At 38.9% G+C, this 15383-nt stretch overlaps 1 protein-coding gene across 3 annotated transcripts in view; it reads left to right on the forward strand.

Annotated features, from left to right (window-relative positions):
- The window catches only part of LOC122074525 (eukaryotic translation initiation factor 2D), a 103072-nt gene extending 88346 nt beyond the window's left edge, over positions 1-14726 (forward strand). For 2 of the 3 annotated variants that reach the window (XM_042639385.1, XM_042639386.1), the window contains 6 exons: positions 3937-4127; positions 4261-4355; positions 4446-4874; positions 8563-8671; positions 12181-12829; positions 14280-14726. In XM_042639385.1, the coding sequence (XP_042495319.1) occupies positions 3937-4127; positions 4261-4355; positions 4446-4874; positions 8563-8671; positions 12181-12829; positions 14280-14401 (1595 nt within the window). In that variant the 3' untranslated portion in view covers positions 14402-14726. The remainder of the gene's footprint in view (positions 1-3936; positions 4128-4260; positions 4356-4445; positions 4875-8562; positions 8672-12180; positions 12830-14279) is intronic. The other variant, XR_006138989.1, reaches the window with a different exon arrangement.
- Positions 14727-15383: the final 657 nt, after the last annotated feature.

Here is a 15383-nt window from a genome sequence, read left to right on the forward strand (position 1 = left end):
TTTATGGTAAGGGTTTTTAGTTTTTATATGATTTTTGATCCAATGCATCACATGTGCATCAGATTTTATACACGTCCCAATAATAATATGTAATTTGGAATCTTTAGAAAAACAATTTTAATTTTAATTTTTTAAATAGCCAGAACATAAGGCGACCGCCTTGCACACCAAGGCGCTGTAAGGCGTCGCCTTCGACGCCTTTCAGCGACTTAGTGTAAAAGGCGGCCGCCTTTTACACTACCCCTGAGTCGGCTGATTGCCTTACCCCTATTGGACCGCACCAGCGCCTTAAAAACTATGCTCAGGTGGGAGGGAATGATCGACCAAAGTTATGGTCCAAGACAAGGCCTTGATCTGCTTCTGGTAGCAGAGGCCGATTGGTAGTTCTGCAGAAATTCCTGGGCAGAAATAAATTTAAAATATCTGATTTGATGGATCAGCTGTAAACCCTTGAAGAAGAAGTAGATCCTCCTGGGCTTCACACCACAAGGAGTCCTTGGATCACACACCAACCCACACTTTGATCAAACACAAAGTAAGCTCACAAAGAGAAGCAGCAACAGCAGCATATGGTTATTCATAAAAATCGTGGGGCTTAATGGGAGCCCTCCTCTTTATTTATAACTTTGATGGGATGGTTACAAAATTAGAAACTTACATAGTTACTAAAAACTGAAATAAGAAACTTGTAAAAAATAGCAAATCTTCTAGTTACTAAAACGGAAAATAGAAACTAGGAAAATTAGAAGCTAAGTTATCAGCTACTGAAAATAGAAACTACTGAATACTGAAATAGAAACTAGATCCCATCAAAGAAAGCAAAAATCTCTAGTGCCCTGCCAGACTCCCCTTTTCTTCCTTCTTGCGTATGTCTTTAGTGCTGCATCACTCATCCACTACAATTGGCAAAGTATGTAGGCTCGAGAAAATCTCTATACGGCTTGAAACAATCTTCTCGTGCTTGGTTTGGCAGATTTCAGATGGCTATGAAGAAATTTGATTTTTAAGAAAAGCAATGCGGATAATACCCTGTTTGTCAAGCACAGAGTTGGCAAGATTACTGTACTCAATTGGTTATGTGGATGATGTAGTAATCATTGGTAATGATGAGACCAAAATCTCTCCCGAAAACTCGATTGGAAGCTGAGTTTGAGACTAAAGACTTGGGAGAGTTGGGACATCTCAAATATTTCCGGGGAATTGAAATAGCCAGATCTCACCAAGGAATTTTTTTCTCTCAGAGAATTATATCCTAGATATCTTTGAAGAAACAGGGTTGCTTGGTTGTAAGCCTGCCGGTTCTCCCATAGAGGTTAATCACCATCCCTGCAGCACAGGGGGAGATTCTGTTAACAAGGAACGATCTCAGTGCTTGGTCAGAGGGCTTAGCTATTTGTCTCACACCAGACCTGATATAGCGTATGCTGTAGGCATTTTTAGCCACTTTCTACATGATCCGACGGATGCTCACCTTGAAGCTGTGTATAGAATCCTTCGGTATGTGAAATCAGGACCAGGGAAAGGCATCTTGTTCTCAAACAATGGGAGCTTAAAACTATAATCTTTCATTGATGCTGATTGGGCAAGGTCCATTGACGACCATTGATCCACCTCTGGGTATTGTACATTTCTTGGAGGAAACCTTGTCTCTTTGCGAAGTAAAAAACAACCAGTTATCTCCAGGTCTAGTGCTGAAGCCAAATACAGGGCACTGGCTCAAGGAGTGTGTGGACTCATATGGCTGAAAGGTCTTCTTAGTGGACCTGAAGTTGGCTCCAGAACGGCCTATGAAGTTTTATTATGACAACAAAGCAGCAAGTAGTATAGCTCATAATCTAGTTTAACATGATATGACCAAGCATGTTGAAATTGATCGATACTTCATCAAAGAAAAAATTAAGATGGTCTGATATGTACTCCAGTTTTTATGTCAGAGAACCATTTGTCTGATGTTTTCACTAAAGGGTTTCTTGCAAAGTGTTCCATCCTATTGTTTCCAAATTTGGCATGCGTGACATATATGCACCAACTTGAGGAGGTTTGTTGAAGAGTTGATCGGGTTCGGTCTCGGTTTTGGTTCAAACCTTGTACTGTGGACTATGTCCAGATCTGTTGTCACATGTTTAATGTGTTTTATGTGCTAGATAAGGCTGAGTCAGCCTTAGCTAGCATTCCATGTTTGTTCCTCCCTAAAATTATAAATAAAAGAATGGCCACTGTCACTATGACAAGCCAAGTAATTCTATTCTAATCCTCTCTTTCTTCTATATTTCTTCCAAGACAAATAAAGAAAAACATTTTAGCATTACAAAATGTCAAATTGTAATAAGTGTACAACCAAGGTTAAAACACTCCTACGAAACCATTCCTCCAACTCTATGTCAATGCCACAGATAGTTTCGGGAAGGCTAGAGATCTTTGCGAAATAAGGGTATACCTCTAAGTTTGAATCTTACACAAATCTTGCTCAAATGTGGCAAATTGTTGTTGACTAGATGCGCTGTAGTGGTTCCCAACACTTTGTTCCAACTTCCTCCAATAAATATGGGTGATTTGGCTAGAAATACCAAATATAAGTTTTTGTTTTTTTGTTTTTTTGTTTTTTTGTTTTTTTGTTTTTTGTTTTTTGTTTTTTGTTTTTTGTTTTTTGTTTTGTTTTGTTTTGTTTTGTTTTTTTTTGTTTTGTTTTTGTTTTGTTTTTTTTTTTGAGTTTTTCCCCCTCTTAACAGGTGAAACCAATTGAAACTCACATAATGGTTCAAAATTTTGACCCATTTCGATCAAAACAGTGCCTTTCTGTGTATTGTTTTGTACCGAAACCAAGTCCAAGCCGAAATTTCCACTGAAACCCTGCATTCGTACCGAGTCGCTCCCAGTTTCGTTTTGACCTTCGTCAAAACCGAAATATTTTGTGAAATCTAAGTGGTTCGTTTTGACCTTCGTCAAAACCGAAATATTTTGTGAAATCTAAGTGGTTTAGATAGTGATCTCGAACTGTGCTTTTGAGGGGATTCTCAGGTTCAACTTGGTGCATTCTCAGGGTGCTCCTTGTGGATTCCTGGCCTGTTCTATTTCTGCTATTCATTTACTTCATTATTCTCGTCAACAGGTCGCTGTACCAACTTTTAAGCACCTGCGGCATCTCTGTGATGTTAAGGTTTTCCTGATAGCTTTTTGTGATCATATCTCTCTAAAGATGAATCATATTTGCTTCAAATTTAGTGCTCGAGTTCCTGGTTAGTTGATCTCTGAATTTTTCAATTATTTTGCTGAATTTGATTTGCTAGAATACATGTTCTAGCTCTGCTATTTTGTTTTTATGGTAGCACTAGGAGTTCTCTGTTGTGGCCTTGACTGCAACTTCCGTTTAATGTGATGTTTTGTGGAGATAATCTACTGCAATAGGGGTACTCCCAACCAGAAAATCAGGTCAATCTGACCTGTCTCTTTTCAAGTAACTAAAATTCTCTCACTGTACTCTGTTTTGGTGATCCTGTTCTGCTAGTCAGTTCTATTTCTTTTATTGCACTAATTTCATGGGGATGTCTCTTATCATTTCCTCAGTTTACTTTCTACTGTGTTCTCTTAATGGCAGCACCTTGTCTTACAGTGTGTTTTAAAACCTTCTTTAGTAGTATCATGCAGTTTATTCTCAGAGGCACATGAAATGGCTTAGTATGATGCATAGATTGATTAGTGTGCATGTTCATTCGTGTTTCCTATGAGCTTACTAATTGGGCATTCAAATGTGCTGATTTGATAATTGATATCCCTCTAAATATAGAAGGATTGGCTGTAGTGAGTCATTAATAAAAATATTTCTTATCAACCTTATGGTTCAATGATGATATCCTTACTGTTGATCCTTCGGCTTAAATTTTGTTTTGCATCTAGTTGTTACCTATCAGCTGAGGTTGTCTTTGTTTGTCAATGTAGTTTATGCCCTCTGGCAAGTTCCTGAACTCTTGCCAGCTTTCATGCTCAAGGGGGGTGAGGTATCTCGTTATGTTATTGGAGGTGCAGATTTGATGTTCCCTGGTATCAGTATACCTGTAGAAGGTCTCTCTTCATTTTTAGCTGGGCAACCCTGGGCAGTAAAAGTCCCTGGTAATCCGGCTCCAATTGCGGTAAGCCTATTTAGAGTGGCCATTATTCTCTCTCTCATTTTTGAGGCAAGATTTCCTGTATTGATATTAACTATGCCTGGCAATTACATTATTGTTTGGTTCCCTTCTTGAAGATTGGTTGAACATTGTGCAGGTGGGAACCACTACTATGAGTAGTACGGAAGCATTAAAAGCTGGTTTGAGAGGAAAGGCTTTGCGCATCATGCACTACTATCGAGACTCACTCTGGCAAGTATAGGACGAAATTGGCATGGATATTCTACTTCAAATTTATGGATTTGTTCTGACCAACTTGGTTGCTGCTGATCTTTCTTACAGGGAATCAGTGGAAGGTCATAATGTCCCGAATGCTGGTTTTTTAGAAGATGTTGTGATTGAGGATCCTTCTATATTATCAGTCAGTCAAACATCTGTTTCCAATGAGGATGTTAATAAAACTTCAAGTGATCAGCTGGATGGAGACAGTGGGGAAGGGGGAGAACTGGTGGATGCTACTGGTTCACATTCGGAAAAGGATCTTGCTAGCTCAACACATGTTTATCTTAGTGAAGATGTTCCAGAAGAGAGAACTGCAGATGTGAGTAGTTTAAAGATTACAGAAAATACTTCTGCTGAAGAAAATGGTGAAAAGGGCAAGAATATTCTATCCACAAAAGAAATTGACACCCTACTGGACAAATGCCTTTTGCAATCCTTGCACACAACTGTTAAAGGCAAAGAGCTTCCAATTCCTGGAAGCATGTTATGGTAATACACACCTGTCATCAAGCACATTAATGCAATTGTCTCTAGTAGATGTTGAGTTTATTGTCAAACAGCATCCTTTTTTAATAATTACTGTCATCTTTTTTTGTAGAACCATGCAGTGCATGTTTGCTATTGCTTTTTATTTAATTTCTTGTCATTTCACTGAAAGCTATAACCAATATTTTTGCTTGTTTTCTTTTCTTCCTTTGTGAACAAATTTGTACGGCCTTGAGTTACCTGGCTGAGGGTTCTTTATATATATATATATATATATGTCACATGAATTTTGTATGTAGTGCTTGACAAAATCCTGATGGAGTAAAATGTATTACTTTATTAGATAGATGGGGAAAAAGAAGTGAAGACTGGTAGAAAGAATGTTTGCCATTTTAGTTGGAATCCGGGGGAAAATGCAAAGCCTCCATTCTGGGGGTGTAGCCGGAATCTATTCAAGGGCGAGGGGGGGCTTAGATGAAGGTTATTTGTGGTGAAATATATACTATCATTCTTTTCTTCTCTCTTTTCATCATGAAATTGGCAATCACGTAATTTCTTAGTAAAATGATACACTAATGACTAATCGTATCCCACCTTACTGCAGGGCCTACTTGAAATTTCAAAATAGATTTCTCTTTTCTAATTAAGTTCAGCATTTGGTGGGTTCCACCTATTGGATTAATTACTCACAAATAGCTTGAGGAAATGATCTTTATACTGAGACGCTGAAGAAGTGTCTTGGGACTGCTTGCTTCTTGTCAAAACTTTTGCAAGTTCATACCGTTAAGCTTCTACCCTTTGAGCTATTGAGCTACTTAACACATATTCATATTACAAAATAATCATGGCATACTCCACAAGCAAACCAAGACAACGGGAAGTGCCTGGGTTTTTTTGTATGCCAACCTGCCTCTGATCTGGTTAAGGCTTGTAGTGAACCCTAAAACTAATGATAGTGATCATTAGAAGAATGCCATAGTGAAATATGTGGTAAGGAAAAATTATGTTTTATTTGGTTATTCAATTGTTTGAGATAGTATCAAATGCATCTAATTTAGTTACAAAAACTAGGTTAATGTTTGCATCAGGATGGAATATGGAGATGGGGCTCAGGTACATTGATATGTGTTGACCATTAGGAAGTTACTCTGCTACCATAATAAAATATAATGATTGATACCAGCACCAATACATTCATTTGCATCAATTTGTATGCATATGTGTTATATATATGCAAACTATGTATCTAATAAGTTGTTATATTTGTATCTGTATTTAAAATGGATCACACACCCTTTGTGTGAGGTGGGAACCATGACTCCATGAGTATGGAAAAGTGGACTAAGTTTTTTATTTTTGGGAGAGGGAGAGTAGTAATTGGCCCCTGTACCCCTGGTTCTGGCTGTGCTCCTCCACCTACTTGCATGCATTCCCCACAACCCACCCCACCCCCCCTGCCCCCAAAAAAAAAAAAAAAAAAAAAAGAAGTGAAAAAGAGAGTTTTTTGCTTGTTGGCAGTTGGCACTGATCAAATGATAAACTAATAAATTTAGTCAAGGAGAAAAGAATGATAGTATATGTTGAAAGTATTCCTTCATAGTTATAGAGAAAGAAAAGTTCAAAGTAATGAAGGAAAAAGATGATGGAAAGAGAGAAGAAGAAACACTTGGAGAGACAACTGGTGAAATAAAATGTAAGATTACATCATTACCCCCACACTAACATAAAACTACCTAGGGAGGTAATGCAAGCTTATTTAACTTAGTACTCATCGTATCCTTATTTCATGAACTCTTAACACTTCTCAAGCTGGAGAATAATTGTTATACATGTCCAGCTTGCTCGAAAGGGTACTAAACTAGACAGGGTTAATCCCTTTGGTGAAAATATTAGCCAACTGGTCTACCGTCTTCACAAAAGAGTGTAGATATAGCGGGATTCAATTTTTTTAACGAAATAATGATCAACTTCAATATGCTTAGTATAGCCTTCAATCCTCAAATGGTTGCATTTGGTGTACGACCTCTCTTTTCCTGGGTTGGACTTCAATACATGAGGATGTGATAAACTACATCCAAATGCCCACTCTTAGGAGCCTTCATAAACTAACTCCTAGGGATATTTTCACTGAGTGAGCCTAGTGAAGTTAGTTGATGATGTCCAACTTAACAATAGAAATCTGGGTATTTGGATTTTCGAGGGCAAGCAGACTAGGGTTAGCACTACTTGAACTACCAGGCAAGGCTTCCATTGTTTCACTGATGGCTGACATTATGTGAGAGTACACTTGGGAAGCTGGTTGGATATCCAAACCAGATGGGGAGTATATACTCTACCCAAAAACTCCTTTCCAACATTCAAATAACGATTCCAGCTGGAAAAAAAATCACAATACTTGAGAGAAGTTCAATCGAATGCACATTTCAAGGTATGAGTCGATCCTATTGCGACTGACAAACTCCAAATAGGATAACTTACTAGCAGTTGATAATGGTTTACCTCAAATATAGCCTTCAAGAGGGAGAACAACCAGCAAACCAGAAGTTGGTGGTACAACATGGATGTAAAAATTCTAGTTGTGAACTCACATTACCATCTTCACAGAAGGGGCCTTAGGGTGATTCCAAATGGGCTAGGTCCCACCTCCAACAGATGTTTGATGAGAGAGGGTTTGAACAAAAAATCTGGTGGCACCGCCTGTTTTTTGTTCTTATTCTTCAATTTGTGTTCATAGCTTCAAGTATTCACAATTAATCTTCTAGTTAAAGTTAATAAGAAAATGCTTCAAACCATTCTTCTTACATGATGTAGCCTCATTTTGAGCCCTCTACTCTTTTAGGGTTCCAAACCGAGAGGCATAACGGAGAGACAATATGCTTGTTGACTCTCAATCCGGCTATGATACCAAGTTCAAACTAATAAAGGAAAATAACAAGAGAGAAAAGAGGAGAGGCATTTACATAACAATACCTAGGGTAGTAAAAATACAGGCTTATTTGACAAAGTACCCATAATACCCTTACTACATGAACTTTAACAAGAGAACCTCCAAATTTCCTCTAAGCAGTGAAGTTTTGATTGTAGCCTTTTTAACCAAATAATAGGGTTTTCTTTTCATCTTATGGTAGATTGATCTGCCAAGTTTCTCTCTTTCTTTTTCTACTGATACTCCAAGAGAACAAGTCTCCAACTTTACTTTGAGCAATGATGTCTTAGCCTTTGATTGTAGCTCTTCCACAACACTGTGGCTGCTTTGTTGACTGATGTGCTGTGTGACTTTGATTAAACTGTTAGGGGGAAGTGGGTTAAAATTAAGAAGACTGCTCAAGTTCAGAATGACTCTGGTCTATACTAACATTGATGGTCAAAACACTGAATAGTAGGGATGTATTCAAAAAATTATTATGAAACGTGCCAACCTGATAAAAACATTCGTCGAAGTACTAAAGAAAAATACATTTTGTATAGTTCTCATTGTTAGTAGTCTGTTCATTGTAATTTTGATATGAAATATGTCTTTCATGTTGCGACCTCGAACACCATTTTGATCAGTATTAATTTTTGTAGATATACACAAATTTTTACATCATCATTGTCTAAATTTGGATCAATACTGGATGTTGTCAGTTGTTTTTGTAGATATTGCTTAGTTTCTAACAAGTGCTGCTATTCGTTTGTGGTGATTGCCTAGGTCAAGCCACATCCTGCCTTGCAGACCTTCAGGTGTCAGCCTGGACATAAAGAAGTCATCACACAAGAAGCTTTCAAAGTGGTTACTATCAAAATCCACTTCAGGATTGGTCTGTCTTCTCCCACTTTTCTTGTTTCTATCTTTTTATATAAAATCAAAGATATTGGAACTGTTTCTTTTAAAATTTCCAGCATTACAGACTTAGTATGGTAGCAAGTGGTGACTAGAAATAGGTGAGGAATATTGAATGATATAAAACCGAGATAGTATTAATCCTGTCGAGGTGCTGTTACAGATGTGGATAAATATTTTGATACATCTGAAAGTAGTGGTCAGTGTGTGAGGCACAATTTCTTTAATGTTGGAAAAGTTTATTTATTAATTTTTTCGTAGATGAAAGTTTATTAGTGAATGAATATTTTGATACATCTGAAGTAGTGGTCAATGTGTGAAGTACAGCTTCTTTAATATTGGAAATTTTATTTATTCTTTTTTTGGTAGAAGAAAGTTTATTTATTCTTGGTAATAGACATCATTGCTGAGGGTGACCTTTCCTAGACTGACCAAACCAAGTTTCTGACTGTTCTTGTTGGAATACTATGGAAGGGTATATTTGGGGAATGAATATCTAAGTACATATGGGGCAATACTTTATTTATACAGAGGTAAATATGTGCTTTTGATTTTCTGAATTAGTAATATATTGGAGAAGGGAATTGATCTTTCCTCTCTAGCATTTTTTCTCTTTTTCACTTCTTTGTTTCTCTTTCTTCCATCGTCTCTTCTCAGTCTGATCTCTCACTAATATCTGCTATTCTCTACTGGTACCACGGAACTTGACTGTTCTTGTTATCATGATTGCAAGTAGTTCATGTGTTTGGTATGGACAGGTCTACTGGAACTTATGCTCTGTTGGAACACAATGTCAATGTACTTGTTTCTGATGAGGCTGGCTTTAATGTTTCCAAAGGACATGGTTCTTTATCTCTGAATGTCTTAAATGTTCTGCTGAAGTTTTGTTGTGTTGAGTGCTTTCTGTTACCCAAGTGCCAGGCACAGATTGGTGCTCTAATTCAAAAATTGAAATTTTTTATTAATAGGAAGTTATTACTTATTAGTGACATATTCAGATAATTATTTAGTTACAATAATATTTTAGGTTAATGCATTTGCATGTCTAAGATTCCTCATACCACCTCACTTTGTTTCTTTTCTGATAAAAACAAATCTAATATATCTAGTATTACATGGAAGATCCCAGATGTATGGAATTTAATTTGTAGTCTGGTGACTATGTTTAAGGCTGCTGTTCATGTCTTGTTTTTTTTGCATCTCTCTCTCTCTCTCTCTCTCTGAGTTGAGAAAAATATTTGTTCGAGTTGGTAGACTACTCAACTGCTAGTCATTTTGCCTGGTTACAAGTTGGTCAGTATTGGCCAGCTGATCACCTGGTGCTGATCATTGATTTGAATCTCTGTGGACTAGTAATTGACTGAACCAATTTTTTTTTTTTTTGGGTGAAAGACTGAACCAGCTTAGTAATATAAGAAAAATAACATTAGTAAATTATTGACTTAATCATCTGTTTGTCACTCAAACAGAAGCCATCTTCTGCTTGGTCTCTCTGTGGCTTGGCACCTCCTCCAACCCCATTTCTTCCTTCTTTTGCTTCTCCAGCACCGCCTCGCCCATTGCGTGCTTTGAAGTCCCCCGAATCGCTTTACTTTGTTCCCTGCTCCCCCCTTCTGTCTCGTCCTTTCCCTAATATAACGGGGTGGGGCCCTCTGTTGACACTTCTAGTTTTCCTCACCGCCCCTTCTCTCTCCTTTAGGCTCACGACCCTTGTTGGGCCTACTGGCTAACAATGCCCTCCTATCACCCTTGGCTGACTCTCTAGCCCATCTCTAGCTAGCCACTTGAACCTTGTTAGCCCTTCGGGCCCATTCTTGGTCCGCCCTGCCCTTAGTGCATCAGGGTTGGCCCAAGCCCATTCACTACCTATTGGCCCTCCCATTGTTCCTCTTTCGGCTGTGGGCCTGGATCCAGCTCTGCACGTCCCAACTCGCAATGATTCCCCTCTCCAACCCTTCTCCCTCGCCCAATCGTGTCATGCTTCCCCTTTGTGCAAGGGTTCTTTCCCTCTTTCGAATCCTGTGCAGGTTATGCCTTGGGCATGGACCATGATATTAACCTATCTGTCCCATATATCCCGCCAGGATCTTCTTTCCTCTGTTCAACCCCTCACCAACTCCAGCCCTCTATCGTCCCTCACCCCATTTTATGTTTACCATCGGTGTGACATAAGCTCCCCCCCTTATCCCACGAAGAGGTCCCTCCTGGATTATTACTTCCCCAGCAATGAGAAGTTATTGCCTCTAAGTTTGGATATCCATTGTCATGTCCTTTGTCGTGACAACTTCTTGTATTTTTTGGGCTTCCTACATTTATTGCGGTTTTGTTCAATTCCTAGTTCGTGCACATTCTCTGAAGATGGGTCTATTTGTCAAATTGTTGTTAGGGTTTTGCTAGCTTGGACCTCCCCTCGGGGTGCTGTCCCTGTTTTTTGTCTGTCGTGGTTTCTTTGGTTCTTCCTCATCTCTTTTAAAGGTCCATGCATTACGCCCAAAAAATGAGGGGTTGAGGCGTGAGGCCAAGAAGCCATCCGGTGAGTGGGCATGTCTCCTTTAGTCCCACATTGGCTAGGGGAGAGGTTCCTGGGCACTTAATAACCGTAGGTTCTCCTCCTATGTCAAGACGCATTTTAAAGCCTTGAGGCCCATGTTCTAAAGAGGACAATATCTTAGCATGTGAGAGGGCCGGGTCCGTACAAGTTGTATCAGAGTGGATCCTTGACCCTGGATGGTGCTGATCATAGTTGTCTCACATAGCAGGGATGCTGTGTCTCCAAGGGGGAGAATGTTATGTCCAAAAAATGAGGGGTTGAGGCGTGAGGCCAAGAAACTACCCGGTGAGGGGGTATGTCTCTTTTTGTCCCACATTCGCTAGGGGGGAGGTTCCTGTGCACTTAATAACCTCAGGTTCTCCTCCCATCTCAAGACTCGTTTTAAAGCCTTGAGGCCAATGGGCTAAAGAGGACAGTATCTCAGCATGGTTAGGGGGCGGGGTGTTACACCATGTCTCCCCCTGTGTAAAGGCAGGGTCTTTTAATTTATTTGTTGTAATGTTTGTTCCCTCCCCCCTTCTCTTTCCTTTTGTAATGAATTTCTTATTCATCCAAAAGAAGACAAGGCCGACGTAAAAACAAAAGTTATCAAGCTTCTTGTGTCATATGGCTCTTAAAAATGTAATATGGACCCTTAGAGTCCTAAAAACACTTGTAAAAGGTTGACTTCTTTGCTCTTTTGAAGGAAATACGCATCATGCTGAAGATGACCATATAATATTTATGCATGGTTTCCTACTATGATGTGCATCTCTTCTTTTAATAAAAAAATGAATTAGTTGCTCAGCCATCCACATTTTTCCTTTTTTGAATTTGAAAGCTGAAAGTGAAAGTTAATTTGAATGTTGATTATTTGAGCTGAAACGGGATCAACTTCTTTGCACCGTGCAATTTTTTGTCCATGGTAACAGTCTTTTTTCCTTGGTTCTGGACAGATTTCAGTGAAGGAAGATAAACATAAGAAGGAGGTTGTCTTGTTAGCTGTTAACCGCAGCCACGCAGAATATATGTCCTTCAAACCAGAGAGGCAGCAAGCACAGGTAGTTGATCAAAGCAATGATTCCACAGTCAGTGAAAGTCGGACCCAGAGATCTCAATGTGAAGTGGCAGAGATCTACAAACCAAGTATACATGTGAATCCCATTTTCACTGCTGTGGGGGCTGACACTGGGAAATTTTACGGTGCATCAGAAGCCACTGAAGTTGTGTTCAGATATATTGAGAAAGAGAATTTGGTGAAGCCAATGGACAAGGCCATTGTGGTTTTGGATGCAACATTATGTGATGCACTCTTCAAGGGAGCAATTAAAAAGGGATCTAGTTACCCAACTGAGATTCACAAGAAGGACTTAGGTACTGCATTCATAAACAGGATGCAATCCCACCACCATGTGACAAGAGGAAACGAATCAGTTGTCAGAAAAGGTGCCATGAAAACTGTTCAGATAATGACAGAACGGCGACAAGGAAATAAGAAAGTTACTAGAGTCTCAGGGCTGGAATCATTCTTGGTGGATGCTGAAACATTGGCTTCAGAACTGCAGAAGAAGTTTGCTTGCAGCACATCAGTAGCTGAACTACCAGGTATGCCATCTTACTGATTCACTCTTAATTGAAGGGTTGGGGTTCCCATGCAGCATAGATTGGGGGGGGGGGTCTCCTAATGCATGCTATATGTGCTATGTGGCAGTTCGGTTAGCACCTCAATGCATGGATCTGTTCACGTCATCATCCAGTCGTGTCAAATTTCAGGCCCATCTGACCTCTCTACTGGGTGTTATTATGCTTGAAAATTGTTTGGAAGGCACTTATGTTCAGGACTCGGTGTACAACAGGGATATTTTGAGAAAAACAAGGGGGAGGGGGGAACCCCATATGGTGGGTTCTATGGTTAAGATGGGAAAAAACTTTGACATGCATCCTGTTCTGGGGTTTCCTCAACTATCCAATGGTCATAACCATAGAACCCATAGGTGTGCATGGAAATACATGGGAGAGTAGATGGTTGAATTTGTGTCTGGAACTCAACAAGTGGCTCATTCAGAACATCCACCGTGTATCCAACGGTTGGAATTGCCATGTGGCAAAAATTGTGTAAATTAAAGGAAGCTTATCTTCTTGGGTCCGTGAAGTGGTATTTTTACGTATGTAGGTGTATTATCATTTTTCCATTTTCATTGATTTCTCTAGATTTTTTTTTTGAACAAAAAAATATATGTTTTTTCCGATATAGAGTCGCAGTTCACCTTTGAATATGACCACAAGATTCTCATGGCTACATTTTTATGGGAAGATTAAGAAACATTCTCGTACTCTTTAACACACATTCTGCATTTGCCTTGATAAACCCAGGCAATTTTCTTCTAAATTATCTAAAGCTATGCTTGTTTCAATGGGAACATATTTTCTAGAAAATCAGCTGGTAGTTGTAAACATTATTTTGTTCTTTTTGTTCACCCCTTTGTGCATGTGGACTTGACATGGCAAGGGAGTATAGTTGGGAATGGTTGATTGAGGAAATAATCCAAATATGCAACCACATGATTAGGACACTACGATGGGGTGTAGTGTCCTCCATGGATGACAGTTGTGTAATGGAAATGTTGACATAGTTATTTTCTGGAAAACAAATATAGAAAATTAGATTAGAAGTTGTTATCCATATCTTTTTTTTATTGCATTTCAGTGAAATAGTTTCTGTTTTTATTTCTGCTGTTATCCATATCTTTCAAGAATAGAAAAGGAATTAGCCCATCCCTGGAAAAAATGTATATATACGGGCTACTGAGAAAGCCTTTCATCGATGGTTCATCTAGTAGTATGTAATCATAAAACCTGATTGTACGCAGGGCAGGTTGGAATCTACAGGTCTACAAAATTTCAGCTCATTTGATCTGCCATGTGGCAAATGTTTGGTCGTATGCTGTATATATATTAAAAAACTTATTGATTTTTGCTATTTGGACTATTTGTAGGTGTGAATTATTTTAAAAAATACGGATTAGCTTAGAAGTTTGTTGCTTTTATTTTTCAGGCAAGAAGGGATATGAGGTGATGGTTCAAGGAGGTGTTATTGATGACCTCGCAAAACAACTAGTGGAACACTATGGCATCCCAAAGAGATACATAGAAGTGCTTGACAAAACCAAGAGATGAAGACCATCAGTTTATTGTTTCATCAGATTTATATTGATGGAAATAGAAGAATCAAGTTTTTAAAGCCCCTCCGGCACCGTAATCTTCCCATACACATTCAAAGAGACGGAATAAAGGGTTAGTTTTCTTCTATGTGAAGTTAGATGGAGCATTTTACCAATATTTCTATATCTTCAGAGTTTTATCTATTTATTTACTATTATTTTTTTAATGTTATAGCGACTCTGGCTGTGCATCCTGTACTGATGGGGTTTCAGCCAATGTGAAGGAACAATTTGGTTTTATGTACGAACTTTTTGCCGAGTGAATGTAAACTTTACTACCAGTTCCTGTTGCTTCAGTGATCATAGACATCTTGTGGGCATAGTTTTAGGTATCAATTTTGGATAGGCTGTAGCGGCCGATCTGGATGGTATCACTGTCACTGATAACAGATCAGAGCATGGTATGGATAGAGGGTTAAATTGTAAAAATGTGGTATGGTATTGGTATCTTTGAGGGTAAAACCATCTGAGATGGCTGATATAGACCGACACCAATACCGATACTAATACTGAGGAGATACATATCAGTTCGATATCTAAAACCGTGTGTTTGCTGGTTCAGACCCCTGAAGTTAGATAGCTTCCCATTTGATTGCTGCTGTACATTCCTTCTTTCAGTGCCTTTTGCCGACATATCTCGTCAAGTGCCTTTGTTAAGAGTAATATGGTCATGGCAAAACACAAGGGAAGTTTAAATTAAAGGTTGCAACTTTGTGGCTGTGGTGCTGAATTACACACTTGCCTCCCTTTGTGAATTGCTGTCTATATGCCTTCAGGGGTTGGGGGACTGGAAAGCCATGGATACAAAACAGAACTGAATGCGATGGTTGAAGTGATTTGAACCAGAATCAGAGACCTTTTGGTTTCTATTCCCCTGGTTTGATTCATGGTTTCCTATAAACCTGTTGTTGGAATCCTTGTGCCAGGAGACATTACCT

This window comes from Macadamia integrifolia, chromosome 3 (genome assembly GCF_013358625.1).
Source record: "Macadamia integrifolia cultivar HAES 741 chromosome 3, SCU_Mint_v3, whole genome shotgun sequence".
Classification (NCBI taxonomy): domain Eukaryota; kingdom Viridiplantae; phylum Streptophyta; class Magnoliopsida; order Proteales; family Proteaceae; genus Macadamia; species Macadamia integrifolia.